The 16,082-nt window shown below is 45.2% G+C and overlaps 1 protein-coding gene across 1 annotated transcript in view; it reads right to left on the bottom strand.

Annotated features, from left to right (window-relative positions):
- Positions 1 to 16,082, bottom strand: part of LOC111954296 (syntaxin-binding protein 5-like) — a 186,017-nt gene that overhangs the window by 103,308 nt on the left and 66,627 nt on the right. Inside the window, exons 3-4 of the mRNA XM_070435855.1 lie at positions 7,938 to 8,019; positions 7,518 to 7,618 (exon numbers count right to left, since the gene is read on the bottom strand). Coding sequence (XP_070291956.1) covers positions 7,518 to 7,618; positions 7,938 to 8,019 — 183 coding nt within the window. The remainder of the gene's footprint in view (positions 1 to 7,517; positions 7,619 to 7,937; positions 8,020 to 16,082) is intronic.

Below are 16,082 nucleotides of genomic sequence, written 5' to 3'. Positions count from 1 at the left end.
GTGAAAGTCTGTTTGCGATATTACAATAAAGTTCCTGCATATAATGAACACTTTTCCCCCTTGGAGCATGATATGTGCTGTAACAAAAACAATAATGGTAGCGGGGCGGCCAGTGGCGCTGTTTCCCCGTACTGCGGATACCATCTTTCATTTTAGAATCATATTTTTTGTAATTTTGATTTGTCCAAATGGCWACTACCCAAATACACATACACAAAATATTTGTGTACCCTGTCCTCCTCCTTTTACATAACTCACTCAGCCCTGCGTCCGGAACTACATCTCCTCCTTCTGCAAAAGAAGGGATGAAAATAGAAATMAAATGAGAAGCAATGCAGTGTGTGTGCATACGTGCATGCATGCGTGTGTGTGCGCACGCCTTTGTATGTGTGGGCAGTGTTATTAAAATGTAGCTGGCCAATGAAGTCCTCTGTCCCCACTCTCTTAGATGTGGGTTATTTAAAAGCATGCCCTTAAATTTGCTGTGCTGTCAGATCAGCTTTGACTTGGGGCCTAAATGAGAGTTCTGGGTAGAGAACTAACCGGCCCAGCCCAGCCTACACAGAACCAGTCCCAGACCAAACACATGTGGTTCTCCACTCCCTTATAGTAAGTAACCCAGTGCAGCAGATTTTTTATGAACTATGTAGTGAATTTGTTCCTCCAGTATGCAGTATATCTTGTGGTTGGGGTTCTGTTTGTGGAGACTGCGTGTGCTGTGCTGTGTGTGTGTGTGTGTGTGTGTGTATCACATCAGCTTCATCTAACTCGGCCAGTAAAAAAATAAACGCTGAAAAGCCTAAATCTGCAGCCAGGAGGCGACAGAGTCCCCACAGCCACAATGACTTGGCAAAACTCCTCTCCTCTCGTTTCCTTTCATCTCCTCTCATCCCCGTTAGCTCCTCTCCAATCCTCTTCTCTTCTCCCCTCCTCCTGTTCTCTCCTTTCCTTTCCTCTCTACTCCTCCCCTCACCTTTCCCTCCTCTCTTATTTCCTCCCCTCCTCTTCTTTCCTCCATCCCCTGTCACCGACCCACTGACTCTGCCACTACTTTGTGAATGGTCCACAGTGCTCCAACAAGACTTTCTCTGTCCTCATCTCCGCATATCTAATGGGACTGGATCAGTTACAGTTGTGGCTGGGAGGGATTTCTGCAAGACATCAGCTATTTTCTGATCAGTCGCTGGTGAAGGAGAGGAGACAAGGAGATGGCAAAGGAGATGKCGAAAGAGACGACGAAGGAGACGACGAGGAAGGGGGAGCACCCGGTTGAGAGATTGGGGACATGGTCTTTCTTTAATCCTGAACAGTAGTTTGTCGTTGATGTTGCTTCAAAGTTGTTACTTCAACACCATTTATCAGTGTCACTTAGAGGTGTGATAAGTGAACTCGGGTCGGCTGTGCCCGTTTCAAAAACATCCCAAGACYTGTGTGAGCATTTCAGTCACACAGAATATCAAAGAAGGGAGGGGATAACCACGTGTGTTATCTCTACCTTGACCTACACTAGCACACCTATACTGTCTATCCTAACCATATGGGAAAMAATAGTTTCCTCTTCCCCTCATCCTCTCCTCAGCTCTGTGGGAATTTGTCTCGTTGTCTCCCGGGGTTCAGTGTACAGGACTGTTGAGTTCACTCCTGTTGCTCAGGGAGGCAGGCAGGCTGTGTTTGAGAGCCACGCTCACTAAATGTCACACACAGTCACAGACTCGGCAGGAACACATTCAGCCTGTAAAGACACTGCCGGGCACCTGTCCGTCACATCAGCAYCGATTAGCTCTGACGGTTAACCCCTTCCCCTATCAGACTGAGGGATCATGGAAGGAACACCGTTATTGGCTCTGATGCTTAAGCCCTGTGTGTCACTGGAGCAGACAGTTGACCCCTCCCACTTGAAGTGGGGTGATTCTGCCCCCCAGTAACTTGCTATTTGACTGCAAAGTTATTGAGCCAACATTTTTAAAAACACTACTGATGCTTTCTAATAATTTGATGAATTACCCAATTAAACTAAGATTACATAATTCAGAATAGTATCAGCTAACAGCTTGGAAATACTCAAAGAACTGTGTGTGTGTGTGTGTGTGTGTGTGTGTGTGTGTGTGTGTGTGTGCGCGGTCACATCTGCACCCCATGTTGGGGCTGGGTAGGAGCGATTGATCGGAATAATCTAGTTGCTGGGTTGGAAAGAAGGAGAGGGGGAGGAGGATGAAAGAGGGAGGATGAAAGGGAGGATGAAAGAGGCAAATCAGGTGCACATGTGTCACCTCCTTTACCCCTGTCTCTTATACACATCTAGATGTGTATAAGAGACAGGTGTGTGTGTGTGTGTGTGTGTGTGTGTGTGTGTGTGTGTGTGTGTGTGTGTGTGTGTGTGTGTGTGTGTGTGTGCGCGCGGTCACATCTGCACCCCATGTTGGGGCTGGGTAGGAGCGATTGATCGGAATAATCTAGTTGCTGGGTTGGAAAGAAGGAGAGGGGGAGGAGGATGAAAGAGGGAGGATGAAAGAGGGAGGATGAAAGAGGCAAATCAGGTGCACATGTGTCACGTCCTTTACCCTGGGGCGGGACAGGACCGACAGATACCCTTTATACATAAGCCTTGGTTTATATAGAGCAGAACGATTGCCAGTGAACAGACAGGAGCATGCAACACGCTACTAAACACAAGACCACCTCCATTCCTGTCATTATTGAAAGAGATTGTAATATCTCACATCTCAAAATAGGACTACTTAATGTTAGATCCCTCACTTCCAAGGCAGTCATAGTCAATGAACTAATCACTGAGCATAACCTTGATGTGATTGGCCTGACTGAAACATGGCTCAAGCTTGATACATTTATTGTGTTAAATAAGGCCTCTCCTCCTGGTTACACTAGTGACATATCCCCTGCGCATCCCACAAAGGCAGATGCACAGATATTTAAATTAACCCCCCAAAAAGATGGCGTTCTAATATTTTAGCTTCTAGTCATGAAATCTACGCAGCATACACAATAACTTTGTACAGCTACTGTACTGRTTACAGGGCTCCTGGGCCATATACAGCGTTCCTCATTGAGGTCCCTGAATTCATAACGGATCTTGTAGTCATGGCAGATAATATTCACATTTTTGGTGACTTCAATATTCACATGGCAAAGTCCACAGACACACTCCAAAGGCATTCGGAGCCATCATCGACTCAGTGGGTTTTGTCCAACATGTCTCTGGACCTTACGCATTGCCACAGTCATACCCTGGATTTAGTTTTGTCCCGTGGCATAAATATTGTTGATCTAAATGTTTTTCTTCATAACACTGGACTATCGGACCACCATCTTATTATGTTTGTAATCGCAACAAATAATCTCCTCAGACCCCAACCAAGGATTATCAAAAGCCACGCTATAAATTCTTGGACAACCRAAAGATTCCTAGATGCCCTTCCAGACTCCCTCCACCTACCCAAGGACGTCAGAGTACAACAATCTGTTAACCTCCTAACCTAACCTGGGGTTCGATCCCAGGCTGTGTCACAACCAGCCGTTACTGGGAGTCTCATAGGGCGGAGCACAATTGGCCCAGCGTCGTCCAGGTTAGGGGAGAGTTTGGTTGAGGGGGCTTTACTTGGCTCATCGTGCTCTAGCGACTCCTTGTGGTGGYCCAGGCGCCTGCAGGCTAACCTTGGTCGGCAAGGTGAATGGTGTTTCCTCTGACACATTGGTGCGACTGGCTTCCGGGTTAAGCGGGCGTTGTGTMAAGAAGTGCGGCTTGGCGAGTCATGTTTCGGAGGATGCATGACTCGACCTTCGTCTCTCCCAAGCCCGTCGGGAAGTTGCAGTGATGAGACACGATCGTAATCACAACATTGGGGAGAGCTCTGGATAAGAGCGTCTGCTAAATGACTTAAATGTAAATGTAAATGTAAAATAGAGGGTATACATTTTATTTATTTTTTATAATAAAAAATAATAATATTGTCCTATATCGATCTCCCATTCCTCTCACAATTTGGGAAAAATATGTTGTGCAACAACTCCCTGCCTTCCCGAAGACAAATAATGGATACAAAACGCTCCAGTCTGGTTTTAGACCCCATCGAAGCACTGACACTGCACTTGTGAAGGTGGTGCATTACCTTTTAAAGGCGTCAGACCAAGGTTCTGCATCTGTCCTCCTACTAGACCTTAGTGAAGCTTTGGAGAGATTGGAAACCCTAATAGGTCTACACGGACAAGTTATTGCCTGCTTTACAGTGCCTTGCAAAAGTATTCACCCCCCTTGGCGTTTATCCTATTTTGTTGCATTACAAGCTGTAATTTAAATAGGTTTTACTTTGGACTTCATGTAATTGACATACACAAAATAGTCCAAATTGGTGAAGTGAAATGAAAAAAATTACTTGTTTAKAAAAAAYMMMWWWAAAAAAAAGTGGTGCGTGCATATTTATTCACCCTATTTGCTATGAAGCCCCTAAATAAGATCTGGTTCAACCAATTACCTTCAGAAGTCACATACAGTAATTAGTTAAATAAAGTCTACCTGTGTGCAATCTAAGTGTCACATGATCTGTCACATTATCTCAGTATATATACACCTGTTCTGAAAGGCCCCAGAATCTGCAKCACCACTAAGAAAGTGGAAACACCAAGCAAGCGGCACCATGAAGACCAAGGCGCTCTCCAAACAGGCCAGGMACAAAGTTGTGGAGAAGTACAGAACAGGGTAGGGTTATAAAAAAATATCAGAAACTTTGAACATTCCACGGAACACCATTAAATCCATTATAAAAAAATGAAATAATATGGCACCACAACAAACCTGCCAAGAGAGGGGAGCCCACCAAAACTCATGGACCAGGCAAGGAGGGAATTAATCAGAGAGGCAACAAAGAGACCAAAGATAACCCTGAAGGAGCTGCAAAGCTCCCACCGCGGAGATTGGAGTATCTGTCCATAGGACCACTTTAAGCTGTACACTCCACAGAGCTGGGCTTTCGGAAGAGTGGCCAGAAAAAAAGCATTGCTTAAAGAAAGAAATTTGCAAACATGTTTGGTGTTCGCCAAAAGGCATGCGGGAGACTCCCCAAACATATGGAAGAAGGTACTCTGGTCAGATGAGACTAAAATGTAGCTTTTTGACCATCAAGGAAACGCTATGTCTGGCACAAACCAACACCTCTCATCACCCCAAGAATACCATCATGCTGTGGGGATGTTTTTCCATCAGCAGGGACTGGGAAACTGGTCAGAATTGAAGGAATAATGGATGGCGCTAAATACAGGGATATTCTTGAGGGAAACCTGTTTCAGTCTTCCAGAGATTTGAGACTGGGACCTCCAGCAGGACAATGACCCTAAGCATACTGCTAAAGCAACACTTGAGTGGTTTAAGGGGAAACATGTAAATGTCTTGAATGGCCTAGTCAAAGCCCAGACCTCAATCCAATTGAGAATCTGTGGTATGACTTAAGATTGTTGTACACCAGCGGAACCCATGCAACTTGGAAAGGAGATGGGAAGCAGTTTTGCCTTGAAGAATCGCCAAAAATCCCAGTGGCTAGATGTGCCAAGCTTATAGAGACATACCCCAAGAGACTTGCAGCTGTAATTGCTGCAAAAGGTGGCTCTACAACGTTTTGCCTTTCGGAGGGTGAATAGTTATGCACGCTCACGTTGTCTGTTTTTTTGGTCTTATTTCTTGATTGTTTCACAATAAAAGTGGTAGMCATGTTGTGTAAATCAAATTATACACACCCCCCAAAAATACATTTTAATTCCAGATTGTAAGGCAACAAAATAGGAAAAATGCCAAGGGGTTGAATACTTTCGCAAGCCACTGTAGATCTTATCTGTCGGAAAGAAATCAGTTTGTCTTTCTGGATGGTTTTTCCTCTGACAAATCAATTGTACGTTTCCGTGTTCTTTAAGGTTCCGTTTTAGGACCACTATTGTTTTCACTATATATTCCACCTCTTGGTGATGTCATTCGAAAACACAATGTCAACTTTCACTGCTATGCAGACAACATACAGATGTACATTTTTATGAAACATGGTGGATCCCCAAAATTGCCAACTCTGGAAGTCTGTGTTACAGACATAAGGAAGTGGATGGCGACAAATGTTTTACATTTAAACTGACACAAAACAGAGATGCTAGTTCTKGGTCCTGAGAAACAAAGAGATCTGCTATTTGARCTGACAATTAATCTTAGACGACTGTACAACCATCAAAACTGTGAAGGACATTGGCGTAACTCTGGACCCGGATCTTTCTTTTGACGAACACATCAAGAATATTTCAAGGGCAGCGTCTTTCCACCTTCGTAACAATGCAAAAATCGGAAACCGTTTGTCCAAAAAGGATGCAGAACAGCTCATCCGCGCTCTAGATAAGACTACTGCAATGCTCTACTACCCGGCTACTACCCGGCTACCCGGATAAAGCACTAAATAAACTTCAGTTGCTAGAATCTTGACTAGAACAAAAATATTTGATCATATTACTCCAGTGCTATTACACTGGCTTCCTGTTAAGTCTAAGGCTGATTTCAAGGTTTTACTGCTAACCTACAAAGCATTACATGATTTGCTCCTACCTACAGTATCTCTCTGATTTGGTCCTGCCGTACATATCTACACATAAGCTATGGTCACAAGACACAGGCCTCCTTATTGTCCCTAGAATTTCTAAGCAAACAGCTGGAGGGAGGGCTTTCTCCTTTAGGGCTACATTTTTATGGAATGGTCTGCCTATCCATGTGAGAGACGCAGACGTGGTCTTGACCTTTAAGTCTTTACTGAAGACTCGTCTCTTCAGTAGGTCCWATGATTGAGTGTAGTCTGGCCCAGGGATGCAACGGTGAATGGCAAGGCACTGGAGTGACACACCGCCCTTTCTGTCTCTGCCTGACTGGCTCGCCTCTCTCCACTGGGATTCTCTGCCTCTAACCCTATTACAGGAGCTGAGTCACTGGCTTACTAGCGCTCTTCCATGCCGCCTCTAGGTGGGGTGCATCACATCGTGCCAGGCTTTTTTTTAGTTGCTATACTCGACTTAAGTGGGTTGAGTCCCTGACGTGATCTTCCTGTCCGGTCTTGCTCAGGCTCGTGCAGTGGTGGAAATCTTCGTGGGCTATACTCATCCTTGTCTCAGGGTAGTAAGTTGGTGGTCTGTTGATATCGCCTCTAGTGGTGTGGGAGCTGTGCTTTGGCAGAGTGGGTGGGGTAATATCCGGCCTGGTTGGCCCTGTCCGGGGGTATTGTCTCAGCCTCCAGTATCTATGCTGCAATCGTCTATGTGCTGGAGGGCTAGGGTCAGTCTGTCCTATAGTCTGCTCCTCTCTAATTCTCCCATCTCTCTCTACCCGGAAGAGTAGAGTACAGTTGAGTAGAGTAAGAGAGAGAGAGAGAGAGAGAGAGAGAGAGAGAGACGCATGCATACAAACACACAGAAACACAGAGAGACACAAAGAGAGTGACACAAAGAGAGAGAGAGAGAAACCTAGGAGATTCCAGGTTTCTTACCTCTCTCTGTTGAACTTGAGTGAGTGGAGGATGGCGGGCCTCTTCTGCCTCAAGTTCCAAAGGTGCACGCTGTCATCTGCCAGAGCACTCACCAGCGCCCCCTGTGGCAGAAACGGAGAAGACAGCATTTACACACAGGTAAACATCAGTACACAATGCACACACAAGCTTGCAATGGCATTTCTCCATCTGGTGAAAGAGGCTGAATTGCAAGCAGGAAAGTCACAAAGACACGCATACACACACACAGGCACGCACGCACACACATCTATAGAGATACAGGAGTGTTTGAGATGTTTTGGAGTGGAGAAGAAAGGAGATAGAAAGGGGGTTTAGTGGGGTAGAGAGCGAGATAGAGACAGTGTCAGTAGAGGAGGTCTGGTGTTGGATGAGGTGTGTGTTCCTGTCTTCATTACTCACCTCGTTGATGAGAAACTGTAGCGAGATGACAGCGGCTCCACTCTCATGTTGACAGTAGCACTCAACACCTGGACGACCAAACCTGATAGGATCTCCGTCAAGGAATCAACCAATGGAGAAGAAGGTGGGATGGATAAGAAAGGAGATAGAACCACACAATGAACTAGGAGATTCTTTGCTTGCTATAGGTTTCGGTCCTTACATGGGCTTTTGGAACAGAACAACCTATGTTTTGCTCTGTTATTCTGTCATGACCAAACATTGGACAGGTTAGAGCCATTCGACAGGCCACCCACAGTAAACGCCAAAGTACATTTCAGTAGTTTATCTACACTATACATACAAAAGTATGTCGATATCCCTTCAAATGAGTGGATTTCTGCCCTGCTAGAGCTGCCCCGGTCAACTGTAAGTGTTGTTATTGCAAAGTGGAAACGTCGAGCAGCAACAACGGCTCAGCCGTGAAGTGGTAGGCCACACAAGCTCACAGAACGGGGCCACCGAGTGCTGAAGAACGTGAAAAAACGTCTGTTCTCGGTTGCAACACTCACTACCGAGTTCCAAACTGCCTCTGGAAGCAACGTCAGCACAATACATGTTTGTCGGGAGCTTCATAAAATGGGTTTCCATGGCCGAGCAGCCGCACACAAGCCTAAGATCACCAGGCACAATGCCAAGCGTCGGCTGGAGGGGTGTAAAGCTCGCCGACATTGGACTCTGGAGCAGTGGCAACGCGTTCTCTGGAGTGATGAATCACGCTTCACCATCTGGTAGTCCGACGGACTAATCTGGGTTTGGCGGATTCCAAGAGAACACTACTTGCCCGAATGCAGAGTGCCAACTGTAAAGTTTGGTGGAGGAGGAATAATGGTCTGGGGCTGTTTTCATGGTTCGGGCTAGGCCCCTTAGTTCCAGTGAGGGGAAATCTTAACACTACAGCATACAATGACATTCTAGATGATTCTGCGCTTCCAACTTTGTGGCAACAGTTTGGGGAAGGCCCTTTCCTGTTTCAGCATGACAATGCCCCCGTGCACAAAGCCAGGTCCATACAGAAAATGGTTTGTGGAAGAACTAAGACTGACCTACATAGAGCCCTGACCTAAACCCCATTGAACACCTTTGGGATGAATTGGAACGCCGACTGCGAGCCATGTCTTGTAGCCCAACATCAGTGATCAACTGAAGTAAGTAAATTAAAAGTTGCAGCAATGTTCCAACATCTCGTGGAAATCCTTCCCAGAAGAGTGGAGGCTGTTATAACAGCAAAGGMGGGACCAACTCCATATTAATGCCCATGATTTTGGAATGAGATGTTCAGAGACCAGMTGTCCACATACTTTTGATCATGTAGTGTATTTTGAAGATATAGGCATTTCCTAGCTAATATACTGCAGTCTGTCTATCCTGGTAGAGTTGTTTTCTGGAGAGATACACAGAGATAAGACACAATTATACATTTACTTCAAAATAAACAAATATACACTCAGTGGCCGGATTATTAGGTACCKCACCCCGTTCATGAAAATGGTTCGCTCCTACAGACAGTGAGTCACGTGGCCGTGACTTGCCATATAAAGCAGGCAGACAGGCACAGAGGCATTCAGTGACTGTTCGATCGAATGTTCGAATGGGCAAAATAAGTGACCTAAGTGACTTTGAGCGTGGTATGATCGTCGGTGCCAGAAGTGCCGGTTCCAGTATCTCAGGAACGTCCGACCTTCTGGGCTTTTCACGCACGACAGTGTTTAAGGTCTACCAAGAATGGCGGCACAAAAAAAAACATCAAGTCCACGGCAGTCCTGTGGGCGAAAACAGCTCGTTGATGAGAGGTTGAAGGAGAATGGCAAGAATCGTGCAAGCTAACAGACGGGCCACAAACAGGCAAATAACGGCGTAGAACATCAGTGGTATGCAGAACGACATCTCAGATTCACCAACCCTGGACTGGATTGAGGAGTGGAAAAACATCTCCGGGGTACAACAATTCTTGGTTCCTGTTGCGTAATGCTAATGGCAGAGTCAGGATTTGGCGTAAGCAGCATGAGTCCATGGCCCCATCCTGCCTGGTGTCAATGGTACAGGCTAGTGGCGGTGGTGTGTGGAAGGTTTTCCTGGCACACGTTAGGTCCTTGATAACAATTGAGCAACGTTTCCATGCCCCGAAAAAATCAGTCTGTTCTGGAGGAAAAGGGGGGTCCCACCCAGTACTAGATGGGTGTACCTAATAAACTGGCCACTGTGTGTATAAATAAATGGCAGAGGAAGATAATCTGGAGCTGCAGAGAAACAAACAACACAAGATAATTACATATTCCTCCAACCTTAATCTGAGGTCAAGACAGCGGAGAGAGAGAGAGAGAGACAGAGATAGAGGGACAGAGAGAGGAAATAATAAAGAGTGGGGGAGATGGAAAAGAGGGGGAGGGAGAGTGGGAGAGAGTGCACGCATGTGTGGGTGCAAGAGAGAGAGGGATGGATGAGATGTATGGAGGAGGAGAGCGGTATGCAGATGTATAATAAATAAGCAGGGGGAGCGGGGAGAGAGAAATATATAGAGAGTGAAAGAGAAAGAGAAGGGGAAAGATTGAAAATGAAGAGCTTCCTCCACTGAAGGCCTATATGAGTGAGCTCACTGATGATGCGTATTCATCATACCAAACATTCCTGTGCAGACAGAGTGGAAGAGAGGAGGAGAGGYAGAGAGGAGGGCCGGGTAGCAGTTTTTCATGGGGGATGCAGTTAAGCGTAACACATGACAGCCAGAGAGATGACACTTTCCTCATAAGAGAGGAGAAAGAAGCAAGCAAACAGAGCATCCTGCTAATATCTCCAGCTAAAATAGCCTACTAAAATCTTGCATCACAGGCTGCTATGGGCAAGAATATAATTGTATAGACTGATCAGGGCAACACTAAACTACAGCATTACCTGCACCAGAAAAGGAAAAATTACCACACACTTACATATATTATCACACACACATCACACATCCGGTTCACAAACAAAAATACTGTACATCAAACATGCACATAGCACATACGTGAAGGCAAGCTTCTCCACCCTCCACACTCTCTCACACACATTCTCGACAAAACGAGAAAGCGAGGGAAAGGGGAGGATACCAAGAGAGAGCCCCCCCTGCAGAGTAGTCGGAAGAATGATCTGGATGCTTAAGTCCAAGATGGGAACTGGAAGTGATTGCCTGGCAACCAAATCTTTTGGGCCCGAAAAAAAAGGCAGGACTTATGATTGTGCTTTTTAAAACGTTTCTCTTCGACTTTCTCTAAAATGCAGGCAGGCTTCCAAAAAGCATATTATCGAAAAGCACACAGACAGACTAACTCGGGACAACAGTTGGCTGTACAATCACATCAAATCATGGTCAAAGATAGAAAATAGTAATATATAATATAATAATATACAGTATAGCATTTAGCAGGCACTTTTATCCAATGTGCATACATTTTTGTATGGTTGGTCCCGTGAATATAGTGAACATTTATCAGACTGAACTCTCTGTCTTAAATAAACAATTATGACAATATGCTAAATGTTTCAGGTCTGAGAAAAGTAAATTGTGTCCTCCAAAAGATCTAAAGATTATGCCCTCGGAATGTACCATTTACCTTTTGGGGGGTTGTTCTCTGTCTCAAAAATAAGGACAAAACCATATATAGATGGTATTGGTGTAACAAATCATTGTCTCTAATATATAAACCTTAAATGCATGCCTCATGGCATCACAAGGACTATTCTATGTTTGGTTAAAGACAAAGCCCATGATGTTTAGCCTCGGATGACCCCTATGACACTTGAGGTTGAACAAGTACCTCAACTCCAGGCACATGATCCTTTGTGTTATCTTTCCACAGTATGACACAGTCCCTGTCACCACCAATACCACTCACATATTTGACAGATTGACTAGAGTGAAGAAAAGAGGGAGACAGTAGAGAGAGAAAGAAAGAGAGAGAGAGGAAGGGAGAGAGAGAAGGAAGGAAAACCGGGTCAATTCCTCATCTCGTCAAGATGGAACTTTAAAAAGCCATTTCGGCCCCTCAAAGTCAACATATCTGCTATTTCATGGGTTCTCGTAGTCCCTGCGCTTAGTGTTGGAAGCCGGAAGGGAGTCTTCTCTTCACATCAAACAAAGTGAACTACAACTAGGGACGCATATGGAGACAATACAACCCAGGGAAAGCACTCGGTTGGTTTCTGTGGATGTAATCAAATTGCTGTGAGTGGACTCTTCACCTGACAGAACCAATGGAAAGTATGATGGATCTCCTAGACCATTTGTTGTTTTGTACACCCTACACCATAGGGAGCGATTGTGTGTGTGTGTGTGTGTGTGTGTGTGTGTGGTGTGTGTGTGTGTGTGTGTGTGTGTGTGTGTGTGTGTGTGTGTGTGTGTGTGTGTGTGCGAGGCTATGCCAATGGTTAGTGATAGACATAGATGTTGAAGAAAGACAGAGCACAGGGGTGGGAGATAATGAGGAAAAGAGGTAGAGTAGGAGAGTACCGAATAGAAAGATCTAGAGAGGAAAATGGAAAAACAGCAAGAGAGAGAGAGAGCGAGAACAGAGTAGGAGAATGAAAGCCAGAGAAAGATAAAACGAGAGAGGGATAGGATAGAGAGAGACAGATAGAAAAATGATAGAAAGAGCCGGCAGAAGAAAGAACGAGAAAAAGAGGGAGGCCGCGAGTGAAAGAAGGAAAAAAGGCTGTGAGTGTGGAGGTCTGTGACGTTGGGCCGGGACTGACGTCATACATGCCCAGTCATACATCACCCTYCCAGGGAGGGGTTGGGACAGAGTCTGCTTGTCTGCTGCCTGCTCCCACAGCTCAGATAGACAAAGGTTGACAGAGAGCGGGAGGGAGGGAGAAAGGGAGATCAAGAAAGATAGAGGCAAGGAGAAAAAGAGAGAGAGAGAGAGTGAGAGAGAGGATCTACCAGGGCATATAACCAGCTACTGCAACAGTGCACAGCCAGTSTTCCACAGTGAGAAAGAGAAACAGCTTATTATCACAACCAATGACAGAGAGTGCTATAGGGCACACAATGCCCTCCTAAATAAACAAACACATACACACACACACACACATACAAACKCTACATTTGAGAGCCACATTTAATGTGTACAAACTCACGCATAAACATATGCATGCGCGGGCGTACACACACCCTCGCACAAACACACACACACACACACACATTCAGAGCGGTAATTAAATTGTTTAATATAGTTCCAGTATAAATCATTTCCCCTGACACATTTGAGTTATTATGCATGCAAACAATTAAATCCCACACACAGTAGAGTAAAGTACAGGGCTGCTGGCTGTTTGTTACCGCCACAGTTACACCTAAACCACACTCTCACCTTCACCTGAACAAAGTAACAGTAAAACCAGTGTACCACAGCTACACCAGCCTCTCACCTTGCGCTGTGCTCATGACAGTGAGTATACCCAGGAACAAAGGCCGAAAGCTCCGTATATTACACCATCCTCAAACAGATCCATCTATTTGGCAATGGCTATTTGCTGAGGTGCACAATAATGAGGCTGTTTGCCTGTTCCAGACAGCTACGAAAGAGAACCTATGTGTCTGGGGAGATATTTTTGTACATACTGTATCAAATATTTGGATTAGTTACATATGAAACAATGAGTAATCATAATACTTGTTCAAATGTATAGTTCTATAGTAATGATCACACTGTAAAGTGTTAATAATGCTGACGTTTTACGAGCTCCTTACCAACCGTGCTATTTTGTCCGTTTTTTTTATTAGTTTTTTTATTATTTTTAACTTATTTTTGTACTTATTTTGTACATACTGTTGCTGCTACAGTCTCCTATGACCAAAAATAACTTCTGGACATCAGAACAACAATTACTCACCTCGAACTGTAAAAATATTTTTTCTTTAACGAGTCCGACAWGAAMMATATACTGCTTTGTCAGGAACSGGCCAGAATCCCCGTCATTTGCGTGAAGAAAAGACAGAGAAAAGGGGGCAGAGGTCGGGCTACCTTCTGAGAATTCGTAGGCGAGTGAGTAAACCTCCACTGCCATCCGTTTTAATGGCCAATGTGTAATCATTGGAAAACAAAATGGATTACACTACCAACGGGACATTAAAAACTGTAACATCTTATGTTTCACCGACGACACGGACAATATAAAGCTGGCGGGATTTTGCATCGGCAGGACAGAGAAGCTACGTCTGGTAACACGAGGGGCGGGTGTGTGTGTCTATTTGTCAATAACAGCTGGTGCGCAATGTCTAATATTAAATAAGTCTTSAGGTATTGCTCGCCTGAKGTAGAGTACTTTGTGATAAGCTGTAGACCACAATATATACCAAGAGAGTTCTCATCTATGTTATTTATAGCTGTCTATTTACCACCACAAACCGATGCTGGCACTAAGACCGTACTCAACCAACTCTATAAGGCCATAAGCAAAGAAGAAAATGCTAATCCAGAAGCGGCGCTCCTAGTGGCCYGGGACTTTAATGCAGGCAAACTTAAATCAGTTTTCAGTTTTACATCATTTCTACCAGCACGTCACATGTGCAACCAGAGGGAAAAACTCGAAGCCACCTTTACTCCATACACAGAGARACATACGAAGCTCTACCTCACCCTCCATTTGGCAAATTTGATCAWAATTCMAACCTTCTGATTCCTGCTTACAAGCAAAAACTAAAACAGGAAGTACCAGTGACTCGCTCAATATGGAAGTGGTCAGATGACGCGGATGCTAAGCTACAGGACTCTTTTGCTAGCACAGACTGGAATATGTTCTGGGATCCATCCAATGGCATTGAGGAGTATACCACCTCAGTCATCGGCTTCATCAATAAGAGCATCGACGACATTGTCCRAACAGTGACCCTGCGTACATATCCCAAGAAGAAGCCATGGATTACAGGCAACATCCACATCGAGCWAAAGGCTATAGCTGCCTCTTTCATGGAGCAGAACACTAATCTGGATGCTAACAAGAAATCCTGAACTACGCCCTCAGACGAACCATCAAACAGGCAAAGCATCAATACAGGATTAAGATTGAATCCTACTACACTGGCTCTGACGCTCGTCGGATGTGGCAGGGCTTGACAACTATTATAAGACTACAAAGGGAAACCAATGTGCGAGCTGCCCAGTCATGTGAGCCTATTAGACAAGCTAAAGGCATTTTATGCTCGCTTCGAGGCAAGCAACACTGAAGCATGCATGAGAGCACCAGCTGTTCTGATGACTGTGTGATAATGCTCTCGGTAGCCGATGTGAGCAAGACCTTTAAACAGGTCAACATTCACAAAGCCACAGGGCCAGATGGATTACCAGGACGTGTACTCAAAGCATGCACAGACCAACTGGCAAGTGTATTCACTGARATTTTCAACCTCTCCCTGACCGAGTCTGTAATACCTACATGTTTCAAGCAGACCACCATAGTCCCTGTGCCCAAGGAAGTYAAGGTAACCTGCCTAAATGATTATCACCCCAAAGCACTCACGTCGGTAGCCATGAAGTGCTTCGAAAGGCTGGTCATGACTCACATCAACAGCCTTATCCCGGATACCTTAGACCCACTCCAATTCGCAAACCACCCCAACAGATCCACAGATGACGCAATCTCAATCGCACTCCACACTGCTCTTTCCCACTTAGAAAGGAAAAAAGGAACCCGTATTTGAGAATGCTGTTCATTGACTACAGCTCAGCGTTCKACACCATAGTTCCCACAAAGCTSATCACTAAGGACCCTGGGACTAAACACCTCCCTCTGCAACTGGATCCTGGACTTCCTGACAGGCCGCCCCGTAAGGGTAGGCAACAACACGTCTGCCATGCTCATCCTCAACACTGGGGCCCCTCAGGGGGGGTGTGTGCTTAGTCCCCTCTTGCACTCCCTGTTCACCCACGACTACCTAGCCAAACATGACTCCAACACCATCATTCAGTTTGCTGACGACACAACAGTGGTAGGTCTGATCAGTGGTAAACGTCATTTCCGGTCACAACTTGTAGACTTGTTTACGTGCTGCTGTGCGTTTTGTTGCTAACTTACTTTGCTTCCTGCCAACTTTACGGTTTTTACTTTTTAATTACAGTTTATATTTTT

The sequence above is a fragment of the Salvelinus sp. IW2-2015 genome, linkage group LG28 (genome assembly GCF_002910315.2).
Source record: "Salvelinus sp. IW2-2015 linkage group LG28, ASM291031v2, whole genome shotgun sequence".
Taxonomy (NCBI): Eukaryota; Metazoa; Chordata; class Actinopteri; order Salmoniformes; family Salmonidae; genus Salvelinus; species Salvelinus sp. IW2-2015.
The sequence above is the reverse complement of the archived record's forward strand: the minus strand, read 5'-3'. Positions and strand labels throughout refer to the sequence as shown.